We start from the raw sequence: 26119 nt of genomic DNA, 5'->3' as shown, positions 1-26119 counted from the left end.
TGACTTAAAATTTAAGAAGAAAACTGTGCATGTGCAGTGTTCGTCTCAATATTTTACTCAATTAATTTAAAAGAATACTGAAGTTTGTGGTATATCTTGCTCAAAAAAAATTGTAAAGATAAGTGAGTTTTCTCCCAAGAGAAAAAAAATATGGCTAAAATACATTCATAACTCAAAACAGCTAAATTTAGATTTACGACAGTGTACTTTTGGGAGTGCGAAATAAAAATAGATATAGTCCCGGAAATTGAAACTGTAAGAAATTTAGATTTTTAAACATGCGTAAAAAATTTAAATTTATTTCAACAGAGGGAAAAATTTTTGAGAAGGGAATATGGAAGTCTAGGCATTTACAGGGCTTATGACCTGTCATTGGCTGGTTTAAGTGGCCACTTTACACACTGTGTAACATTCACCATTCTGCCCAAGTTTGAACATCCACATTTCCTCAACTCTTCCATCTGTTGACTTTTGTGAAGTAAAAGAGCTGAAACCTTTATCACGTGGGTGAGATTCATCCGGCTGAACCAAATCACCTACTAGGCAACGCCTGAAAACGATTTTTCAATTTTTATACTTCTTCTTTTACCAGGTAGTAATTCAACAATGTTTGATTATGTCCAAATGCTTGCAGACTGGCTGGATTTCCTCCCTAGGGAGTTGTTCATATTTAAATTTATTTCAACAGAGGGAAAAATTTTTGAGAAGGGAATATGGAAGTCTAGGCATTTACAGGGCTTATGACCTGTCAAACCGGAGGAAATCCAGCCAGTCTGCAAGCATTTGGACATAATCAAACATTATGCGTAAAAAAGTTTGCTGAAGTAAAACTAATGTCATTTGTGATCAATTTCAGCACTTAAAAGGGCAGAAGTAATACAGCACGCCACCGGCCTGAGGCCTCATCGCACTCCGGTGCGTGTGGAGGGGGAGTGGGTTGACCTGTCGGGAAGTAAGGCCAAGGTGGTGCACTGCTACGGGCACGGGGGCTACGGTGTCACTTGCGCCCCTGGAACGGCGAGACATGCTGTCAAGATAGCGAAAGATATGCTCATGACGAGGAACACTCAATCTAAATTGTAAAATCTTTTTTTTTTTTCTAGGAGAGTGTTGATTGCATTTATTGTTGGCGTTTCTGCTTGTAATTTTTCAACTTAGGAGTATAATATGTATGTAAATAGAAAAATCACATGTATAATTATTTTTTCATTTATTTTATTTTTGGGTATTTTGTAATACAATATGTTAACAATTTGATAGATTATATGAAACATACTGTTACAAAATCTTACGTAAAGAATCCCACACTTGTATACATATAAAAATCATAAGAACAGTTGAGATTTCCTGAATAAATTTAAACATATCGTCACCTCACTCTCCCACTCTCAATCTAAAATCATATTTTACTCTATATAGCCCTGGTCGAATTTAACTAGTATACGTTAAAACTTAAATATACATATAAACCATAAATGAGATACATTCGGGAGGTTGAGACAGTAACGTAATTATGTATAACGCATTTTAATATAACAACTGGAAAAATACGCCATGTTTGCACAAACTCAACAATATACATCAAACAAAGATGTTTGTATATCACAACTCTGGTAGGATTTTAGTCTTGAAATGTGAACTTAATACTACTAACATAAAAAAGTATAACTTTATAATATAAATTAATAAAATATCACACTACTCTTAAGTACATAGTATACATTATACTAATGTTAGAATAATACATTAATGTTGAAAATGGTTGAATTATTTAGTCTTATTTTTATTTGAATAATTATAATAATAAAAAAAGATTAACAGCAGAAAAAATACAATAATTTAAATTAAAAAGAAAACATTTAGATATTGATACATTCATGTAAATCTTTACTGGACGGAAATAATAAAACAATAATTAAAATAAGCGATTGAAGGATATTTTATTAAGACAAATTTAAAATTAATCCCATTACAAAAAATGTATGATAAACATAAAACATATATAATTGTGCACATTATCACAAGAATGATTAATTATTTATATTACAAAAATATTTATGTTACTTTGGAAGTGACTTTTAAAATATAATTGCGATCCAGCGCTCTTTATATATGCATAAATTTAATATAAAGTTCATATTTTAAAACATTCTATTTTCAAATTTATAAAGGTACATATTGCACGCACCGTGACAAAAATATACATGCGCGAGTTTTGGTTATATTGCAACACTATACAAACATAATTCTAAGTAGTCTTTGAGAATGCAGATTCTAATGATACCTAACCTAATGATTAAATTTTTAAAAATACATCTTGATTTCATTTGAATAAAATAAATTAACAAAATCAATATAACTCATGACAAAACACCACAAAATGTAAACACTTAAAGTTAAACTCTAACTTCGCGTATAATTAATTCGATTTATTAAAAATAAGTATAAATATCTGGAATTTGATAATTCTTTTCAGAGATTCCAAAATCATGCACAGTGAATCAATAACTTAAAAACTTCACATTCGGAACTTGTTTTGTTATTGGCACTCCCTACGTTGGCTAAATGCCTCGGTCCAAAAAATATAATGTATAAATTTCTCTCTCAAGTTTTTACAACCCACTAAACACACACATAATCTGGCCAAATCTAATTCCTAATTTAGGCTTCATTTAAAATACATAATAGAAAGAGAGTACAAAATGCAAGCCTAATTTACATTTTATAGGAATGGATAAAGGGAGTAAAATATTAAGCATAAAAAGCTCGCATGTCACACGATAACTTTTTTTCACCAGACTCAAAGAACTTGAAACCGATTCATATTTGAGATCTACGCGCCGATCTGCACCTGCTGACCTGAATGGAACATTCGGTATCAAAATATTTTTGAAAAATTATTCAGCTGTTAAGACATTTTTTCAAGACCAGGAGACATATTTTGGTTAACAGATGTAGATCTTGCGCAGATCTCAATTACCTATTGTCATTATTTGCTGACTTACCTTTACAAATATAATGTCTTTTCCACACTGTAATCTACAATTTCAATAAATTACTCAGTGTTGTGTGAAAGCTTCCGTATTTTGGTGAGCTGTGATGGAAGCATTTAAAACGGTTTATTTATTTATGAAAAATATACAAACATATTATTCATTAAAAATCAAGATAGCATAAATATCAAAGTCCCTATGACTAAAATGATACATATAACATTTAACATAATATATTATTATGAATTAACTCTGAAATCAAATGTCTAACTTTAAAAAATAAAATAGAGAAATCTAACACGCATAAAATATTTTCAATTGTTTTAGATACATCATTTATGGTGAAACTAATTATTTAACATTGAACAACATCAGAGTAAATTGAAAACATCTTAAATTTGCCAATGTCATGATTTAAAAAAAAGGTGATACTACAACAGATGGAAAACATTTTTGAGAATGGAATACAGAAGTATAACATAAATCCACTATGATCTACTAATGACTGGTTTAAATGATCACTTCAAACACTGTGTAACACTCGCCTTTCACTTCCATAATCTCTGTCTCTCTCATAATCTATTAATTTGAATAAACTCCCTAGGAGATAAATCTAGCACTTGTCATACATACTCTTGATGCAGATTATAGATTACATAAGGCTGATTTGAATATACATTTATTAAAATATTGAGTATTTATTTTTCTTAGATATATTTAATACTTACTACGATTCAATGCTTTTGCGTTAAATTGCAGATCAACAGATGCCAATAATTTATTGTTAGTATACCACGCCTATGTTTTTTTTTTAAAGATATTTTGTAAATTCATAGCTGGCTTGGAATGTTGGAACATTTGCGACACTCTTCTTCCCACAGACTCCGGATTCCCCAGTATTCCCGGTAAGCTGACCGGAGAGGAGGTGTGGGAGTGGGAAGTAGAGCTGGCGCTGTGGTGATCTCTGTTTGAGGAGTTTAATGACACTTTATGTATTAGCGCTTCGATTGCAGACTTGTGTTCAGAGTTCAGTAGATTTTCCACATGGGCCAGATTTCTGGAAAATACATCAAAATAAAGTACATAAATACATACAGTCTATTCAAATATTTAATTAACCTTTGATTATGTGTGGGTGACTTAACATTTTCAAATAAAACATTGTAGTGTGCCTAATAACAAATGGAATTTGTGTGTTTACTTCAGTCTTTCTCAAAGTGGGTGATAACACCCCCCTGTGGGTGCTGAAGGCCTTCAGGAGAGCAGTAGAAGGCCCAAATAAAATTGGGGGGCGTTGAGACGGTCTAGAGGGATGATAGCCGATTAAAAAAGAAAGGTATTAATTGGTTCCTGCCGGTATGGCATTTTCATATGCACCAACTTCTTTAACTTTGGCAGGTGTGAGTGAATATATCTTATATTATTTATTTATTATATGGCACAAGTGCCTTTTATAATATAAAATATAACATTATGAGTTCAGTTAAACAAAAATAAAAAAACAATATTAAAACATGGATAGATAAAAAGAAAAATAACAAGAAAAATATATATATAATTATATGTGTGTCAGCATACAAAAAATACATATAAAAAAGTCAGTATATTATGAACATAAAATTAGTTAACAGCAGATAATTAGCATAAGTACATTTTGCAAATTAATCATTAATCGTTACTATTGAATATCATGAAATATTTATAAAGAGATGATTTGAATTCACAGAGACTCGAGTTAAAAATGTCGATATGAGAGGTACATTCACTTCCTAGTCCGTGCATATGCGGTATAGGTAAGTTGAATTAAGGTGAAAAGGATAGTTTGAGAAGGGTGACAATAATATAGAGTATTTTGTCTAGTTCTATGTGTTGGTATGAACATTTATTAAATCCAAGAGTTCGCAACAATCGAACACAAAGAGTTAATGATTTTATACAAAAATATTAAGTCTGTTATTGTCCTGTGATCCTCCAGAGTAGGTAAATTCAAAGATTACGAAGACATGTAGTTAATTTGTTCTATAGGAATATACAATTTGAAATTAATGAATCTCAAAAATGTTCGTTGAACCCTTTCAACATTATTTACTTTATATTTTAATATTTACCTGGTCATAAAGTATTAAACAAAATACACTAGTTAAAATATGTCTAGTAGATCTAAAATATGAGTAGATTGAGTTTTTAAACTCTATTATTCCCATAATTATATAAAATCATGATTTACAACCCCTGCTTGCACTTGTATATAACATAGAAATTTGTTTGGTCTCCCACCAGTCTGACGATGTCGGTCACGACGAAACCCGGTCACTGGTAAAAATTATAAATAAAAGTGGAATAAAACTACACATGTATGTACGTATTTTTATTATTATAATTAAAATATGAGTAAAATGTTTATATTTGAAGCACTAACTTTGTGGTTGTTCATTATAATAAAATAAATAAAACAACGTAGTTACGTAAACCTTGACAAAGAAGCTTGTTTGCTTTGAAACCGGTCGGTGAAAAATAAAAATTAGTGGTTAAAAACAAAGTTTTTTATTTATTTGATTAAAATATGAGTATTTGAAACGGAACATGAGCAAAATCAAAAACCGTTTTAAAAAAGGCAGTCTTTTTTACATTAACATTATCTGGAAAATCCTCTTGTTTATGGTTAAATACAATGAATAATGGATATATCTTACCTTAGAGATGGAAGTAAAACATTTTGTACAAAATGTTCAGAAATGTTTGCGTGAGTAGAGACTTGCAGGGCTGGTAATAATTCCGTCAGCAAATCCCGTATCGATGCTGCATTGTCAGAAGATAGAATAGGAGAAAAGCAGAGCATCGATAGGTGTGGCAACACTGAAAATAGGATAAAATCACTTAAAAATAATAATAACTACAAATAGACATAATAATAAATACAGTAAGACCCCTGTTTTACGTTTTTCAAGGGAGCAACAAAAAAAGGTGTAAAACTGAGGAAAATGCTAAAGTGCGGAAATGAAAAATGTATGGAAAAAATAAATTACATAAAAATATATCAGAAAATTTTAAAAAATGGTCATCGTTGGGGATTATGAATATTTACCTATGATTTAATTTTTAATATTTTGTATTTTTCAATCATTACCATAATGTGATTTTTAAATTGAATAACACGTATAAATAATTTTATGTAGGTACTTAACCTTAAAAACACGAAAATAACATTTTGAATTTGCATAACTGTTTAATAAACTATCTTCTTTTCACATTATGTTTATAACTTCAAATAATATTTCTTTTGCCAAATTTTTAAACTTTCTACACGGTAATTTATTGATGTAAAGACTTTATTCTTCCTAAACATGCGTCAACTGTATGACACTATTTTGTAAAATGTAAAAATTAAGACACTTAAACAAAATGGTCAATTACACTGCACCTACTTTATGAATTTAGTTTGAGACAATAATTTACACTTTTTTTATTCACCTCGATTTTATTCTTCTCTAATCACGCGGCGGCGCGCGACTCGTTGTCTTTTGACAGATCGAATGAGTTTTGAAAAAATTTCAACGTAAAACCGTGGTGATGAAAAATGTAAAAAAACCTTAATTGGGGGAATATTTAAATGAGAATGTATGGAATAAATGGGACCTAAATATTTAGGCATAAAAAGTGGAAAAACGTAAAATTGAGGAACGTAAAAACGAGGTCTTACTGTACTGTACTTAAAATTGTAGGCAAAAAAGTCACTGTGTATCAAAGGTTAAAATTCAATACGGGTTATGTTCCACTGTAGTGTCGCAGAATCCAGAGGTTGAAACTGTGCTCTACTACAACTTGATTCCCATTTTCTTCTTCTTCTTCAGCCTCGGTTGCTCCACTGCTAGATGTGTCGTCAGCCCATCTTTTTTGTGACCTTCGACACCTTTTTTATTTACCATTTTCTAGCGTAGACCATTTGAAAATGACCTCAAAGTTTTTATATTTGTAAATCATGAAGGTGAAGAAAAAAAACATTTTAGTTTTTAAAAGCCTCTTAGCTTACCAACCTCAAATACATACAATACAATTTGAAAATATAATTTGAGATTTAAAAAAAAAAATGGTTACTATTTATTGTATTGGGTGTTAACACAGTTGCGTCTGTTTTTTTCCAAATGAAAAGAACAAGAGGACATAACAATTTTTTTTTGTAAAAAACGTATTCTTTGGCAGCTTTATTCCCTCGATTGAACGTGAACAGAAAGAGGTGTCGAAAATGCTCACTTTCATCTACTTGACATTCCATTCTGAAGGCTAGTAATAAAATATAATAATATCTGTAATGTGCAAATACAATATCTTGTAGAGCAGAAAAATTTCTTTCAAATGACGTATAACCTTAACCATTTTATTTTACTTTTGGTGCCCATTTTCAAAATTAAAACAACTGAACGTAGTTATGCAGAAAACAGCCAGCCATAGAAAAGTGAAACTGAGATAATAGCACTTTTGTGAAAAGACTGAATAATCAAGTCTACACAACAGTTGGAATGTTTTTGACTTTGACAAATGATAAACAATGAAAACATTAGTTTTTTTTTATATGACAAATAAGAATCTAATTATGTATTTGACCAGTTTCAATGATTTTTAAAGAACCGTAAGATTTTTCTAATGCTGTGGGTGTTTTTAGCAAATTGAAAAATGCCGTTTTTGTAATCGACACCATTTTCAGAAGGTGATTAATACAGTTTTTTGTATGAAAGCGGTCTGGCTGTTTTTAGCAGAACATAGAATTGACCTTACTGCACCTGAAAACATTAATATCTAATATTTTCAAAATTATGGATTGGCTGCTTTCTGCATAACTACGTTAAACTTATGTTAAAATTTGGTGAGGTATCCAAAATAAAATACTTTTATTGGATTAAATTCTACTTTTTTTTGTTTTTAATATTCCAGACTGACGTGACGTCTTTCTTCTTGTTAGGAGATCATCTTGTGTTGACACCACACAAATACCTTAATATTATTGAAATATATTACTTGGCAACACAATACATGAAAAATCGTAACAAAGATTATTCACTATCACCCTTTCATTGCATATATCTCTCTGCGCCTAATAAGCAAAGGACCGATGTAAGGAATTCTGAAAACGAATTGTACAATTAAATTACTATTCTTCTTCTTCTCTTTCCGCAGCCCCTCCTAAGTGGACCATATGGACATCACCAGACGCCTCCAGGAGACTATCACTAGCCAGCACTCTTGCCTCCACTCACGTCAATTCTGCGTGCCTTAATTCCATTATTACTATTACGCGTTGTTGAATTGATGTTAAAAATTGTTTTATTTAAGTTTTGTATCATGCTAATTTGAAACTATGTAAAAAGAGTGTAACCATATGGACAGACATCATTAAATTTGTTATCGTTGAAGGGTTTGCTGGAATACCTTTATTGGCTACGGTCGTGTCACCCTTGGCTACTACTCGGGCCAGCGTAGCAGCCAGAGTACTGGTGACGGTACAACCCAGGCTGGCCGAGGATCGCTCATCACGGGCGAGTCCCTCCAGACTCACCCAACACTTGTCGGCTATGCTGGCTGATATATCTTCCCGTGATACGAGCGCACCCAGACCGCTGATTGCTCTGCACTTTACAACTCTGAAAACAGTGATATAAACATAATAAACGAAAAAAATAATTTAGAAATACATGTAATCTTATCTGCATTCTATGTTGCATTGGGAAATGCTGTTAAATCAAATGCAGGTTCTCGCACCTGTTACAGAAAGGTAAATGAACAGTATTACGCTTCAGGTGAATGAAAACATGGTTTCAAACTGACAAATAAATGAATAAAGATTATGTAACATGTGTTATTATTTAAAATATGCATATTTTAACAAATTCGTTTTTTTGGTGAAAATCATTTGCCTCAAATATCAATAAGAAGGATGAGAGAAGTGCGCTCTAAAACAAACAAACCAGCCAGCTGTCAAAGTAAAAATGAACTTTTGTCACTTCACGGAAAAAAATTGAGACGTATTTAGGGATACCAGTAATTAAAAAATAAACTTGCTATGTAATTTTGATAGGGACGGGAGTAAAAAAATTTGAACACCCGATATGAAAGGGTTACCCTAGCATTTTTGAAGAAATTCAACATCACTTGGCTAAGATAATTATTATGCATTAAAAAAACATGTGAGTTAAAAAATATTATTCGAGTACTTACACAGTGGAATCACTGACCAAGGTAACAATAGCAGGAACTACTCGGGCGCTGAGGATGGTGTCAGGAAGAGAAGCATACTGCACCAAGTAAGTGAACAGACTGGCTGCAAAGGCTCTCACTAGCTCACTTGTGTGAGCTACACCTTGAATAAAAGATTTAATATACTTATTAGGAATGGGTGGGTGGGAACTCAGAGAGACGGGATGGAGTCGGCCCTAGGTATGTTCGGGGATGGAAGGCAAAATGATAATGGAAGAAGGCTGCTAGAAGTATGTCTGGAATGGAACCTTTTTGTGTCAAATACGTTCTTTGATCATAAGGAAATCCATCAGTATACGTGGGAAAGAGGCAACGAAAGGTATATTATCGATTATGTAGTCATCGACTCTAGATTGAAACCTGTAACAGTTGATGCGCGTGTATATAGAGGAGCCGAAATGGAAACCGATCACTTCTTGGTAGTATCAAGAGTAATACTGTTCCAAGGATGGCGGTCCGAAACCTGTAAGATACAGGCGCCTTCTATGTAAGTAAGAAAAGAGTAAAACAAGGTGTATGTGAAAGAAAAAAATTACTGAAAGAAAGTGAGGGAATAAAAATGACAAAAAAATTCCAAGAAAGTAGGTTGAATGCTGTCGAAATGCGATCCCTCAGGCGAATGTGTGGTAAAACGATGTATGATAGGTGCACAAATGTCGAGATCCGTGAAGTGTGTAAGGCTGAGACATGCATTATTGACAAAATCAAGAAAGGGGTGCTGCGTTGGTTTGGACATGTAGAGCGAATGGACGGACGAAAGTCCATCAAATACTTAAAGATGGACATGTCAAAAGTAGGAATAATCGGCGTGCGTGCATGAGAAGATGTATGAATGTAGAGGAAGCGAGGTCTGTATGCCAAGATAGAGTGTTATGGCGTTCTATCCTCTCTGCCTACCCCTACGGGGAAACGGCGTGATGGTTTGTTGTTGTTGTATTAGGAAGGGTCGAAAACAGCAATTCTTCAATTGTCAAATTAAAACAGGGAGCAAAACTTGCATATTGGTATGCATATAAATGGAAAAAAACGGCACTACACAATTTGCAGGGCAAAGGGTCTAAAGTTTGGAAAAAATTAAAAAAAAAAATATTAAAAAATTTGCACATAACATATGGGTAACTTCTTTATACTTTTAATAGCATCCAAGTATTTCATTTAACTTGCCTGATGATAATTTTTTTTATATATTTACAGATATTTTTAGTAATTTGAATATTAAAATCAAACACTGATTTGAGTTTATCTTCACTAAATATTTCAGCCACATACACTTTTAAACATGTTTCCATAGATACTAATTTAGAAAAGGGAAATAATGTCATAAAATAGACACTTTTATAATCCTATGATAACTATTAAAAATAAAATGAATTTTGAATTATAAATAATCAATATTATTAAAATAAAAAAATAATATTCGCATTATGATTTACCCAAATATTTCAATTTTGGAGTCGTTTTCTTTTAGCAGAAAAAACTGTGGTAGAAAATGAAAAACAAGTTCTGAAAGAGTGAAGTCCGAACTTTGGACCTCCTGATCCAGAGTCTACGATACTATGTACCTGTGAGACCACAACCCATCGCATCTTCCGTAAAAATTACAAATTGTTTCAAGTTAATAGGCCGTTAACCATTGATATATCTTATCTAACGTGTCATATTGAGAAAACTTAGTTCAATGTCAATGAGGTTTTGAAGTGTACAATAAAACAAGGAAATAACTTACTTTCCCAGAGCGCCGAAAGGGCGACATCCAGCAAATTTTTTCTCTTATTTGAAAACCAGACAATTGGTATACCGAGGACCGCACAAGGAACGGAACACATTCCACTACAAATAGACCATCTAAAAAGGAAAAATATCATTATCAAAACAAGTTAGCAGACAATTAAAACTTGGAAGACTGAAATTTAAATTAACACATGTGTGGGGTTTCATAGTCCATGATCGATGACACACACAAGTGCTAAATAATTTCACCTGAAATACAGTGCAACGACCGATGAAGCAAGTCAGCGTTTTTTATTGAATCCAGTGCAACATATTATGCAAGTCTAACAGTATTGCACATAATGACGAGAGTGTCGTCCTGCAGTACATTAATATTGTTTCTACCATGGAGATATGAAGAACAAAGGAATGCGGCCTATTACGAGGCCACAGGGCGTGGTAACGAACAGTCAGTCAGTCAGCCTAGTCAACCCAGCCAGCCTGAAGACTCAGCTCAATGCAGTCACTCAGTTCCAGCATGTAGTTCAAGTAGGGCCAGTTCAATACCTCATCCGTAACATTCGCCAGATCTACCAGTGTATGTTATTACAATACTCTTGTGACATAAAACTTAATATTAATACGAAAAATCCAATAATATCATTTTATTTTGGATACCTTACCAATACGTAAAAAAATTGACAAACGTACGATGTTGATGGATATTTTTACTTGCTTCGTCTTAAAATTGTATTATTTTACGCGATTGGTGGGAAATTAGAGAATTCAAATTCCATATTACGGCCTTAAAGTTAAGGAAACAAATGACAGAAAAATTTTCTTTTTTAAAACACTAATATGGCATTCTGAAACAATTTCAATCCACCTATTTGCATTATGTAAAAAAAATATTCATCATTATTTCCACAACAAATGGCGGTACATAGGGCACTGCATTGGTACTCCAATTGCAAAGTATCTAAATAATTTCATTGAACAGAGGCAGTTCCTTAGTATGTGCATAAGTGCAGTGCACTACCAAGTAAAAATATGTGCAAATAAATTAGTAATTTATGGTATAAATATGTAATACAAAGAAGCAGGAATTCATTGCAACATTGTACTCGTACAACATTATATTCAATACTAGCGCCAAAGCGGACGATTTTTTCATCTTGTCCATGCATGCGCAATTGTCACCGTGCATATTCTGTTTTGCACAATCTTTTACCCTGAATTTGTATGAAAAATATTATATCAGCTAAAACCGTGATTTGAGCGAGACAAGACTACGCTTCGTACCGGTGAATTGTGCGTTAGAAGGAGAAGACAATATACATACTCCGGACATTGCCAACGTATGCGCAGATATGAAGTACGAAGCTCGTTTGTAACGTCACCTTGAACATGCGGAATGACATACTATTAGTACGAATTTAATTGATTTAGTTATGTATAATTTGCGTATGCAAACAAAAACAACGGCGAATTTAATGTGCCTGTTGCCGATGCGCAGGCTGTCATATTATAGTTGCTCGTTTACCATGTCAATGATTCAAATGATTGAATAATATTGTCAAACTTAATATACAAATTAATAAAATACACTGGAAAGGTTTTTGGTCAGGAGCCGCCTGTGGTTCTAACCAACACTATTCTACACCAACGATGTGGATAAATTGCAAATCAGTTTTGTTATTTGAAGAGTTGAAAACACTCACCCAGAGTTTTTAATAATATTATATACACAGACCTGGGCCCGTATTCTAATGAGAAGTTGAAATTTATCTTCAATTTTATCTACTTTATCAAAGTTAAATTAAATTTTCTGTATGAAAAATAGAATACGTTTAGAATTTTTTTTCTAAACATGTTCATTTATAGGTTACCGACGTAGATACTTTGAATTTGTTATGATGTTTATTTATTTATTGTGGATAACTTATATAGCGCCATTTTCGTAATAAAATACCTCAAGGGCGCTTTACATTATGATTCTATTGTTAAGTTAATTTAATTGAAGCTTTTAAATTTGTAATTTAATTAAAATAATTTATTTTGTTGTCACGTGCTACGGATTTATTCAAATGATTTAGAGAACAAGTGGGTTTTAAGTTTTTTCCGAAACATCACTTCACTTTCACAGCCTCGCACCTCTGCTGGGAGAGCATTCCATGCCATAGGGCCTGCGACCGCAAATGCGCGCTCACCAAATTTAGTGCGCTGTTTGCGTAGAGGTATAATAACTTTTCCTCTCGCCGTAGACGTAGCTGATCTAAGCGTGAGACGCCTGTCAGCTAGTTCATCTGGAATGCATAGTTCCCTTAGATATTCCGGAGCCGAGTTGTGCAGTGACTTATACATAAGCCAACAGAGTTTGTATTCGACCCTCTGTGGAAAACGTAGCCAGTGTAGTTCCCGAAGTAGTGGAGTGATATGACTGAACTTAGAGATTCCGAAAATAAGTCTCGCTGCGGCATTCAATACAGATTGTAGGCGAGTCATTTTGTTCATTGGTAGACCTGCATAGATACCATTACAATAATCGACTCTAGACACTACAAACGCATTTATTAATTGACGGGCGGCATCAACCGGCAAATTTTTGCGTATGCATTTAATTTGTCTCAGCTGGTAGAAGCATGAACTTATCGTTCTACTTATTTGAGCGTCAAGAGATAGGTCAGAATTGAGTAAAACTCCCAGTAGTTTAACGGTGGGTAAAACGGCACTCCCTACATTGGGTAGAGCCGTATCCTGGATCAAATTCTGTCGTCTGGCTGAAGCCACCCACAGTTGTTCAGTTTACATCGTCTCAATATGTACTGAAGAAGATAGCGTTCATAAACGCGGCCCTGTAGAGAAAAGTGCCCATTTATCTGGTAGTTGCCTAATTCCTAATATTTCTTGAATGAAGACAACTGCGGAATCATATAGATCGGTAAAACATGGATCTTACCATTGCCCATCACGGTGCTTAGATTGACAGCCGTCACCCGTCGAAATGTGCGACATTTAGGTAAATTTGAATAAATTACATATCAAGACACATTTTTGGTGTAACATTTTTTTGATAAGGGAAAGTTTTTGTTAGGTTTATTATTAATTTTAATAACAATCTGTATGGTCAACTCCACATGACGCGCATTATTTTAATATTTTTTCTTCGCTGTTATGTTTCTATTGTGATTTGTAAGAAGATTCGTCTTATGCCCAATACCGGGTACCCGGATAAATGGCGCGCATTTCATAATTTCCGGTATCCGGTGTTAGGCTTCAGTTAGTAAGTATAAAATATAAAACTAAGAATTTGTTTTGCATGGCAACTTCATCTCAATTGATTAATCGCAAGAAATGAGATCAGTACACAATATATAGACCTCTTTTTTTCTAAGACAAAATATCTCCCTTTTTATATTTATCCTTGTAAATCATTAAGAATAGTTGCTAAATTATTTTCGTTGTACAGATATGATAAAAACTGGGTTCAGTTATACATTTGCGTATCATTTTTGGGAAATTGTATCATTCTCTTTATTTCAAGGCTACCTAAAAAAGGGTACCCGATAAATGGACACTTTCCTCTATTCTTCCTTCCGCCTGAACATGGGATATAAAAATATAATTACCTTTTGATAATATTTCCTACAGTTTGTTCTTCATTCTCGGAGGTTGTGAGAACGGCTCCTAAGTAGACACTAACTATCACGGCACTGGAGAACTTCTGAGGTTCTAACTTGGCCAGCCTTTGTTCGATCTTTGTTATTTCAGCCTCCATTCGCGGCCTTATGGTGGACGCAGTAAACTTATCACCAAATATTGTGCACAACGATTCAAATAGTTCTATGTAAGCGGTCACAACACTAATGTCTTCAGGGCACTGGAAGTCATTTACCAGAATTGCCAATAAAGTATTTACACTGAAAATAAAAATACAATCAGATGTTATTTTTAATTAAACAATTGAAGAGTAATTTTCCAAAGTATCCTTAGTCAAATAAGATCATTTAGAGAAAAAGTTATTTGTGTTCTATCCGTGTTTATCAGATAATTTTTTTATTTTTATATGACATGTCTGAATGATTTTAGACTCGAGTTATGCAACCAGATCAATCAAATATACTTTGGTAATTTGCCATCATCAAAATTCTTATTAAAATGAGAATTTTTGAAGGCATTTTGAGGAAATGTGTGAAATTTTAAAGCTTTGTAGTTTCGGATTTAGCGGCAGATAGTGAACAATTTTTCATGCTAGTTATGCAGCTTTTAATGAGGAAGTTCAGTGCTACGGGAAATCGGATATAAAAAATGTTTTCTTACATGCAGAAAATATTGATAAACTATTTTTTTTGCATATTCAATCATGTATAATTGATGACAGACAAACACTTTAAATTAATGAAAAAAAAGAAGTTTATAAATAAAAAATAAAGATATACAAATAAACTTACTATGTATTAATGAACCAATCTTTTTCCACCCATGATACATTTTCGCCAGATTCCGACAGTTCATAAAATATATTTATCAGTTGGTAGGGGTTATAAACTTGGTCCTCAACTAAATATTTAGGATTACAAAACAAGTTTCCTTGGAAATATTCCAATGCCTTCTTGTTACTAAGTTCGCCGTAAGAGAGCTCGTTCATGGGATCATTTTCCTTCATTAAAGAAACATTTACAACATAAATAAACATCATGTTAATTGTGGAGTTTAGCATTTTCAAGTATGCAATGCTAGTTTCAGATTTATCTTCACAGAGAGCAGATTTCAGTCTATCTAGTAAGTGGACACAGAATTCACTGTGGAAAATTCCTGAAATATAAAAATATTTCTAAATATAGAAGCTTTCATATTATCTTCTCAAAAAATATCATTAAATATCCTAATATTAATATGTAAGTACTTGATTTAACTCATTTTGGATTTCATCCCGATCGCCTAAACCTTCCAAAGATAGGTCATAAATGCCTGACTTCTACATCATTAGGTTTCTGACACAAGTTGGTATCTACATTTTACTAGTTGTGAGATATTGCATTTTTAAAGTTAAAAGCTCATCTCCAATCAACAATTCAAATAAAACTGCAAGGTGAAAATTATAAAAAGATTATTTGATACCATTTCAGTTTCAGTGCTGCAGAGCAGCGTTTATTTTATAATTAAAAAGTACATATAATAATTTGTTACCCACTAAGTCTAAAGACTTTTCGGTGGGACACATTTTTTTATATTTTTGTGACAGGTTTATATTACATTTATTTTATTTATATTTTACAGATTTATTTATAAACAGGCACTATAAAGTATCTAGAAGATATTTCTTCGATTATTTTTTTTTCATTTGAAGATTTTTCATGTTAATGATGGTTTGAGGGAGATCATTGAACAATCTTGGAACAACGCAATTTAATGTTCGCTCTCCGAAGTAATTTGTAATTCGGGGAACAGACAGGGAGCCCATAGTTTTTAATCTAGTGTTGTGAGTGTGGGAAACTCTTTTTTTATATTCCGGATCAACAAAGTGATCTACAGTCAATTTGTAGTCACAAAGTTGTTTTACCGGCAGGACATTACAGAATACGCATCTCATTTTTTGAAAATATGTAGCTACCAACTTGTGCCAGAAACTCGACGATATTTCCTTCACAAAATGGTTCCATTTCGAAAAGATCTCTTTAGATTAGCACTTTAAAATATGTTTTTATAGAGAGAGTATATATTTTGCTAAATACAATATACTCTTACATGACAGAGATACTACAAATAAAATCTCTTCAATTTCTCAACACGAGTATAATACAATATGAACCTTGAATGATTTTGGAAAAATTCACAAAAATATTAATGTTTTGTCTGTTGTTTTGAGAACTTGTAAGCTATCGATCCTGTTTTTTAAACAAGCAATTTATAAAAATCCAGTGCTTTTGAGGAGAGCTATGTTTATTTTTTCAGGGTCTATCAATGTTATGCTTCATGTTTTCAGCTTACCATTTAACAGTGCACTTCTCGCCAAAACAGGTGCCAGCACCTTGATACACATATTAACAATGGCAGCGTCTTTATCCAACAAGAGGCCATACAGAATACCCTCGAGCTGAGAGAACTTAGCGGGACTTGCAGAGGGACACACCAGCACCGCCCCGAGGAGGCCATGTCTCCGGATCAGGTTGTCGCTCGAATCACACATGGAGACCACCATGCTCAGCAAAAGAGAGCTCAACAAGTCTACCTAAAGAGTAAAAATACCCATTGAATGCAACAAAAAGCATTCATTTTCACGTGGCCCCACATTGGGTGACAATTGAAATATGGAGAATTTTTATTAAGTTCAGCTGCTGTACAAAGTTTCACTGAGTAAAAATCTATGTAAATGTATTACTAGAAATAAGAATAGGATTAGACTCCCATATTTAAAAAATACCGAACCTCAAAATTGTTTTATGTATAAAGGAATGAAAATATATGAGATTTCTAAAGGTTTAAAGAAAGAAAAGAACACAGAATCAACTTACAGAGATGTAGGGTGCCAGAGCAACGGAAGCTTCCGCTCCCAGCAGCCTTTTCTCCACAGATTTACTGTTTAACATTTCCCAACATAATCCCAGCAAGTCACTGTCCAGTCCAGAATTCACCTCTATATTCCACTGGAGTAAAACTACTAATCCTGCACAAAATATTCACAAAACATAATCCAACATTAGAAAAAGAAAAAAAAACAAATTTAACACTTAGTTAAGAACATCCACCTGACAGGCGGGTGTAGTTTTAATTTTTGCTGCTAACTACTCTATGTGGTGTTGCTGGCTTACCGGCTAGGAGGGTCTCAGCCGGGATCTAGTCAACGTCGAGTGAAGATTACACTGCACGCCATTCCATCTTCCCGCCAAAATTGCAGATCACCGGATCACTCCGTTTCACAGGCGGATATTCCCAATCTCGCACCATTTCTTAATATCCGCCATACAAGCGGATATTTTTTTTTATGCCTTCCATATTACCATTGCGTATCCCTTCATTTACACAAATAAGATGCATTTAAAGTTTTTTTACCCAAGTCCTCTCCAAATATCAGTGCATAATTTTATTAACCCTGTTTTCTCCAATATTATTTTTTTAAATCATATTTTTGTACTCGGATTATGCATGTACGGGTATATATTTTTATATATTTTTTATTATAGAAATAAGAGACGAGCGATACTTTAATCCACAAATTTGGAATATCCAGTGACCGGTTTCATCGCTTTCGCGACATCTTCGAGACTGGTGTCTTTATTAAGAAATTCAATGTATTTATACAAAACAGAAGTAAGGATAGAGAATTCAAAATTATATGAGAGCAAACATATAATTTTGTCTTCATCTTGATCATTTTTGTTACATGAAAGTAAGGTGATCAGTCTTACGGTTTAGGTACCAGTCTAGGGACTATGATATGCAAGAGGTCTCGGGTTCGATTCCTGACATGGTTGATATGAAATATTATTTAAAAGGGTGTTTTTACATTGGAATATTTCAAATTATTAATAATAATTGTTTATATTTCATGGCTTTTCTAATGAATTTGAATTATTTGTAATAGAATAATATGCTATGTAGGCATTTTCCACTCCTTGTACGGTGAGTAAAAAGGAAATTGCAAGTTCACAAAGAAAACCTTGTAAAACTGTAGTATCCACCTGCCGGGCGGATGTTCTTTAAAACGCGGTGTAAAGGGATATTCCGATCTAAGTGTTAATTTCAGAAAACAAAGGTTAAGTTGAATGTTTTCACCTGAAATAATTAAAGCTCTGTCTTCTTTCTCCATCTTTTTCTTAAGATTAAGTAATAATTGTAGTAATTTATCTCTCTGTGATTGTTCGGGGTGCAGAAATATTGCGCAAACCAATAAACCGATTACTTCATCTCTTTTCACAAGTAGGAGATTTGGCACAATCTATAAATTATAAAATGCAGAGTACTATAATTATGTTATATTTCAGGCACGGTAAATTAATTTGAAATATCTTCGATTTTTACATACTTTAGGTAGAGTGGCAGATACAACATACACAAGCCTTTGTAAAGTGATGGCTTGACTGTTGCCAGCTATGTCACTCAATAACTCATTCCCTTTGGTGTAGGGAAGATTGCAAGATTTCATAAGGGCCGATTTATATTCGCCAGGAATATTACTGTAACAAAAAAACAAAATTACTAACACATAGAACTAGACAAAATACTCTATATTATTGTCACCCTTCTCAAACCAACTATCTTTGTCACTCGCCTATACCGCTTATACACAGACTAGGAAATGAATGTACCTCTCATATCGACATTTTTAATTCGAGTCTCTGTGAATTCAAATCATCTCTTTATGAATATTTTATGATGTTCTATAGTAATGATTAACGAATTATTTGCAAAAGCTACTTATGCTAACGATCTGGTGTTAACTCATTTTATATTCATATATACCGACTTTTTTATATATTTTGTATGCTGATATACATAAATGTACATACATATATATATTTTCGTTATTTTTCTTTTTATACCCATGTTTTATTATTGTTTTAAAATTTTTGTATATCTAAATAACTCATTAAATTGTAAAAGGTACTTGTATATAATAATTTATTTTTTTTAAAAAGTATCAAACAATACAAGTAGATAAAAATAGATCACATTACCAAATAAAGTTCTCTCTTTAGCATGTCGACATCACTAAATGTCTCCAGGAAACTATCGCTGGCCAGCACTCTCGCCTCCTCGACTTTTCAAAAATCGACTTTTTTGAAAATTTTAAGCTCTGATTGAGGGTCAAAAGTAGTATCAAATATTTTTTTAAATATTTTTTGCATTCTGAGTAATCCAAAAGGCAACTTTTTAGACCCTTTTCATTTCAAAATCGAAATAAAGTGGGTTGTGGCACCATGGCCAGTGACGCAGACTCACAGATCAAAGGTTTGAGATTCAAACTCTGCTCTTCCTCAACTTGATTACCATTTTCTTATAATGAGTTATTTCCCAGTCCTGGTCCCGACCCTGATGTATGGGAGCGAAGTATGGACTTGGAAAAACAGGGATGAAAGTAGGCTGAATGCTGTCGAAATGCGATCTCTCAGGCGAATGTGTGGTAAAACTATGTACGATAGATGCACAAATGTTGTACCTTATGTAAGGCTGAGACAAGCATTATCGACAAAATCAAGAAAGGAGCTCTGCGCTGGTTTGGACATGTAGAACGAATGGACAGCGAAAGAACGGCTAAGAATATTTACAATGCGAATGTTGATGGATGCAGAAATATAGGTAGACCGAGAAAGACATGGCATGACCAAATACAACAAATACTTGAAGATGGACATATCAAAGTCGGAATAATCGGCGCGCGTGCATGGGAAGATGTATGAATGTAGAAGAAGCGAGATCTGTATGCAAAGATAGAGTGATGTGGCGTTCTATCCTCTTTGCCTACCGTTACGGGGAAACGGCGTGATGGTTTGTTGTTGTTGTTGTAGTTGAGTTATTTACAACTCATTGAAAATGCTCTCAAATTTAAAATGTGAGAATTAATTGTAAAAATGTTTTTTTTTTTAAAGTTAAGTAGAAAAGCAAAGTTCTTAGAACTTCTTTCTCGAAAAAAAAAAAACAGATTGAAACAAAAATCATTTAACTCTATTACTTAGGAAATTTAGAGGTTTTTTTTTCTTCTAAAAGTCCCATAAAGAAGAAGAGGGAAAAAACATGAAATATATTTTTTTTTAATGTTTCTTTACTACAGTATCGTGTTTTATATTTTACCTAGACTGCATCTGATGCATAAGACTGTCTACTAATCATCTTGCCTTCGTGTAATAAATTATCGAGGCATGTTATAATTTACTAATGCGGTATTCATTCAACAATTTATTAAGTACAGGTAAAGAAATTGTCGATGCAGCAGCCACTATTCAATAACAATTTTATAGAATATCAAATTACCTATTGATCCAGGCTTCGTTTTTCCCCTCCACTATACTTCCATCTCGTGATGTTTTTGCATTCTCGAGGAACTGGCCCCTCGGCCAGTCATGCTCCGTGTTCTCATTCAAGCTGAATGTGTCTTCGAGTGTAGTGATGGATTCCTTCCTGTTGGAAGGGGAATCCGGAATAGACTTGGGGGAGTTAATAACATTATCATCAGCTAATATGGCCGGCTCGAAAGAGCTGGTGTTAGAGCCATCCTTTTGCGAACTAAAATAAAACAGACATCATAATTTAATATTTGTATATTATTTTGGAAATCAGGGTACAGAAGGGTTGGAGTCACTCGGGCTAAATGGCGAAACCAAAAATAACTGTGATGTAAATAAAATAACTTATTTTTAGCTTGAAAACTCTATTATACTTCATCCCGGGTTTCATCATAACCATCTGACATCATCAGAATCACGATTACTCATTATTATTTTAATAGCAGTCAAAGCTTAAAACAAACCTCTTTTAAATTTGTTGCAACAGAGTGGGAAAACATTTTTGAGAAGGGAATATGGGAGTCTAGGAATTTATAGGGCTTATGACCTGTCATAAGCTGGTTTAAGTGGCCACTTTACACACTGTGTAAAAACCGGCGGATCGGAACATTGAATGCCACTTGTTCCAATAACGATGGTAAATCAATTAAGCCATTCAGTAAATTAAACATAAATATTTTAGTAGGGAAATTCCTGGTACCCCCTTCAGGAGCTTGCGGATTTTTTTCACGCTCAGCCTTGGAGAGGTTAAATATTTGTGTAATACATTTCCACTTAGAAATTTGAAGATAACCTCAATGTATTAAAATAATAATCATCAGAAGCTTGTTAACAAAAATAAAGCTAAAAAGGAATCATACTTTAAATGAATAATAAAATTCAGAAAATGAATTAATACATACCTCCCACCATTTTTGTCAGAATCTATCATTTCAAACTGATCTGGAGTCCTACTATGAGTAGAAACACTACTGCCATAATAGTTCTGGGTGGCCGTCTGAGGCAGAGGTTGAAGATCTCGTTCAGAACTATCGTTATCCACGTCTATAGAGGCTAACTGAACAGCTTCTATGGAAGACTTTTCCTCCCTCAATTGATGCTGCAAAGTGTAGAGAGTTGTCTCCGAGCTTGGCATATCTGACGTGGGACTTGAGAGGGAATTCAAACTCGCGAGAGCGGCATCATATAATTTTTGGTAATTGACTTTATCCGTTTCCAAAGCCAGAATTTGTTTTTTCAACAAAGCTACTTCTTCATCTTTCTGCAAAACAAACTTGGAAATGTTATCGAAGGATTGAATAAAATAAGATTTAGGTAAAAAAGGCTCCTGGTTGTAAAGTTTAACAAAAAAAGCAGCTTCTAATGATTTAATAATTTGATAGAAAAATAATTTTGAGGGTATTTACAGTAAACATGATTAAAAATTACAGTTACCAAGAAAATAAACGTAATCATTTTCCAAATTTTACATATAATAAGAAGAACAGGAACCAAGGAAGAAATCTTCTATAAATTTTTTTTCACGAATGAGAGAAAATATTGATTTCAAAGAGAGAAACCACAATAATCGTGGATAAATTTTAGTGCATGGATTTTGAGTTGATGTTGCCATTTTGTCAAAAAAGTTTTTAAAGAAATTTAAAGACTCGACATAAATTATTTTAATTTGAAAAAAATATTTATCTCTTTAAATATCTTTGTTAATAGATATTGTAGTTTGGAACGAAACAACAAAATGGGTAGTTAATTTAAATAGTAGGCAAGGAGGAAATATGTTATTTGTGTCAAATGCATTCGATACTCACAGCAATGATCCACTCAGCTTTTTCATCAGAGATTGCTAATTTATCAGATTCCCTATCATCAATAGTGTTGTCAACTGTCTGTGTCTTTACATCACAAAATGTCTTAGGAATATTAGAACTGCTGTCTCCTCTGTACATTGATATAAGTCCGGCAGGACGTGGAACATTGAGACCGACATCATCCCAGTCTTCGAAATCCTAAAAAGTTAGTGAGATTAATTACAAACAGTACAGCAAAGAATGTTGATATGTACTTATGATTTTTATTGAAATATTTACAATACCTGCTCGGGAATTTCATCAGCAAATGTTATAGATGTGAGTTTATAGTCCTGGTGTAGGAGGTATTCATTGATCAAGAAATTAAGGGCTCTCTTTTCATGAGGCTTTAAAGGGTCTTCCCGAATCAGTTTCTCGCAACCGAGATCCACTGAACTGACCTCGAAATCTGACGAGAAATGAAATATAATAATAGTTTAGCAGGAATAAAAAAATCCAATTTAGTGGTTATAATTACAAACAATATTTTTTTTAAAAAAAGAGATTTTAGAGATTATTTTTCTGCCTTATTTAGATATCTGCGATATTACCAGAAAGCACTGAAAATTAAATAGAGAATCTTCTGTCAGTCCAGATTTTGTGGCAGGTAAAGGGGTTTGGAAAATTCAAAAAAATATTTTGCATTCCAGAGTGTAAAGATACAAGGCAAATCTCTGTCAGCTGACTACGAAGCTGCCAAGATTTATCCAGAAAAAAATATTGAATAAACATACGCCAAACCAAGTTTTTGATGGGGACAATACTGGTCTTCAGTGAAAAAATTATTAATAGAACATGTGATAAAAATGCCTAAATGACAAAACAAACTATTTTGAATTTTTTTGGAACCTAACCACCTTTTTTATATTGGCTCTGTGTCTGATATGCGGCTTCACGTAACACGGCATTTTATAGGAACCTATCTGCCGCTTTGTTGGAGGGTTGCCCATACTTATAAACTTTTTTAAAAAACAAATGAGTACTGAAGTTCAGATTATTTTTACTACATTGCAAAATAATTATAGCAACTTACCAGCAGCTTGAGTGAGGTTAGCACGAAGGGAATTAATTGTTTCCCGAGCCTTTCTTAGCTCGAACTCAAGAACTGCTACGTCACTTCCTCTCTCTCCATCTTCTGATAGTCGAGCCAAATCCAATGAGTCCAAAGTAGCCTGACTCGGGGACCGAGCTAAAAAAAATTTACATTGTATATTATTATCGCACTAATTGAGTGGATCAGGCCATATAGGCAAAAAAAGTAGTATGAAAAAGTTTTACTTATAGACAATATTTTGAGTTTATCCAAATTTTCATAGACAAGGACCGGACTCAACCCCCTGGGTAGTTATTGAGATTAATATATTGAAACAGAGAAGAACGTTTTAGAGAAGAAAAATGGAAGTCTAGGTATTTACGGGGCTCGTGATCTATCATTGGGAGGTTTAAGTGGCAACATTACTGAAACCGTTGTTCACGCATGTGAGCTCTTTAGGTTCAGAAAAATCAACAAATGGAAGAATTGAAGGAATATGGATGTTCAAAGATAGGCAGAATGGCGGGCAGAACCAGCCAATGACAGGTCATAAGCCCTGTAAATGTCTAGACTTCCATTTTTCTTCTCTAAAATGTTCTACTCTGTTGTAATATTATATTGATGTTACTTATAGAATATATTATGTAAAATGTTTCCCTCTGCACGGGACATTTAAAAAATACATTATCAGAATTATTGAGAAAATTTTATAAGGGCCAAGCTTTTTTAAAAAATTATATTTTGTAATAGTTTTTTGTTTGTTTATACATGTCAGCAAAAAAAATACTAATTGTCATCATCACTCAGTGGTGCGTTGGGCGCTGCATTTAGAACACCAAATGCAGCATTTCTCAATCATCTGTTACGTGGACGGTAAGGTGATCAGTCCTATGCCTAGTGACAGTGAAATATTGCAGTGTACAGCCACCTTTTAAATCAATATTTAATGTCGATCGTACCAGGAATTCAAATCGAAGAAGAAGGAAGAAATTTCGTATATTGCTCCCTTTTTTTCAACTAAGTATATCTCGTTCATTATTGGTCACATCGGATCATACAATATGTCGTTGTAAAGGTGTGAGTGTATACTACAAACGCTTCTTTGACAGTATTGCGCTTAGTCGATTCGGTCGTGAACTATCGTGCGTCGAATATGGAGGTCTCAAAGGAAGAAATTCGCCATATTTTACATTTTTACTATCTGAAAGGGAAAAACGCGTCGAAAGTGACCAAAAAAATTTGCGATGTATACGGGGATTGGCGGGGAATACTCTACTATGAGCTGCTCCCCATGGCCAAACGTTTAATTCTGCCCTCTACTGTGAACAACTCGGCCGTTTGATGCTGGCGATCGAACAGAATCGGCCAGCATTGGTGAATAGATGAGGAATCGTGTTTCATCAGGACAACGCCAGGCCGCACACATATTTGACGACGCGCCAGAACCTCTGGGAGCTCGGATGGGAAGATCTTATGCATCCACCCTATACTCCAGACCTGGCACCAAGTGACTACCACCTGTTCCCGTTCCTGTCCATGGCCAAAGCGATTGGTGGTGCAAATTAGGCCTCAATAGAGGCCTGTGAAAATTGGTTGTCTGAGTTTTTTGCCAAGAAAGACAAAGGCTTCTATGAGAGGGGCATTATGAAGTTGGATTCTCATTGACAACAAGTTATCGAACAGAATGGCGTATATTTGACTTAAATCGGATGATTGTAACACTTGAAGAAATAAAGCGAAAAATACGAAATTACCCTTTCCCCAACCTATTATTTAATGTAACACATTTGTGGCGGTGAATTTCTACGGATAAGAAAAATACGGATAAAATTGTACTATTTCGAAAAGAGAACTACCCTAAACTGAATACTTACAATAAACAAATCTTTAAATATTACTGATTAATAATATACAAATGGAGTATATTTTGAAAACGAACCAAGTGGTGAAGAAACATCTATTGATGGGCGTTCAAAGTTTCCAGGATTTGAAAAAAACTCCTTAAGCTGTGGAACCTCCCTTCCGGATTCAACCAGCTCTGTATGCAATTCAAGAGCAGTTAATAAAAAATTATCTTGAAGCAATTTTGCAGCCACATCACTATAAGTTAGCCGCGGGATGGAATATTTAAGTTCTTCACTTCCATCCTCGATATAATCCGTCATTCTCAATGTTTTTTTTATAGTAATCACCAAGGAACGGTAAACTTATTTGATTTTTACATTGATATATTTTCCGTGACACTGACACACTAACACCCGCACACTTATTATTATGACTTGACTT

General features: G+C 33.7%; 2 protein-coding genes across 5 annotated transcripts in view; one reads left to right on the top strand and one right to left on the bottom strand.

Annotated features, from left to right (window-relative positions):
• Daao1 (D-amino acid oxidase 1) overlaps positions 1-8831 on the top strand; it is a 20098-nt gene extending 11267 nt beyond the window's left edge. For 2 of the 4 annotated variants that reach the window (XM_088235749.1, XM_088235750.1), the window contains exons 7-8: positions 857-1079; positions 8166-8831. In XM_088235749.1, coding sequence (XP_088091875.1) covers positions 857-1079; positions 8166-8175 — 233 coding nt within the window. In that variant the 3' untranslated portion in view covers positions 8176-8831. Of the gene's footprint in view, positions 1-856; positions 1199-8165 lie in introns of those variants that run through there. The other 2 variants (XM_088235751.1, XM_088235752.1) reach the window with 1 other exon arrangement.
• Positions 3066-26119, bottom strand: LOC148275402 (RAB11-binding protein RELCH homolog). The gene is made up of 17 exons (XM_088235747.1): positions 25773-26119; positions 23834-23989; positions 23046-23209; positions 22762-22959; positions 21859-22217; positions 20925-21176; positions 18979-19129; positions 18729-18891; positions 17468-17619; positions 16944-17184; positions 15404-15767; positions 14582-14872; positions 10969-11087; positions 9204-9345; positions 8418-8629; positions 5687-5849; positions 3066-4050 (listed from the first exon to the last, which is right to left on the bottom strand). Exons 1-17 carry the CDS (start codon positions 25996-25998, stop codon positions 3792-3794), a joined length of 3612 nt encoding a protein of 1203 aa, XP_088091873.1. The 5' UTR covers positions 25999-26119; the 3' UTR covers positions 3066-3791.

Source organism: Micrasema longulum, unplaced genomic scaffold (assembly GCF_059751315.1).
Source record: "Micrasema longulum isolate JH-2025_06_02 unplaced genomic scaffold, ASM5975131v1 h1tg001431l, whole genome shotgun sequence".
Lineage (NCBI taxonomy): Eukaryota > Metazoa > Arthropoda > Insecta > Trichoptera > Brachycentridae > Micrasema > Micrasema longulum.
Note: the sequence above shows the minus strand (reverse complement) of the source record. Positions and strands in the feature narration are given on the sequence as shown.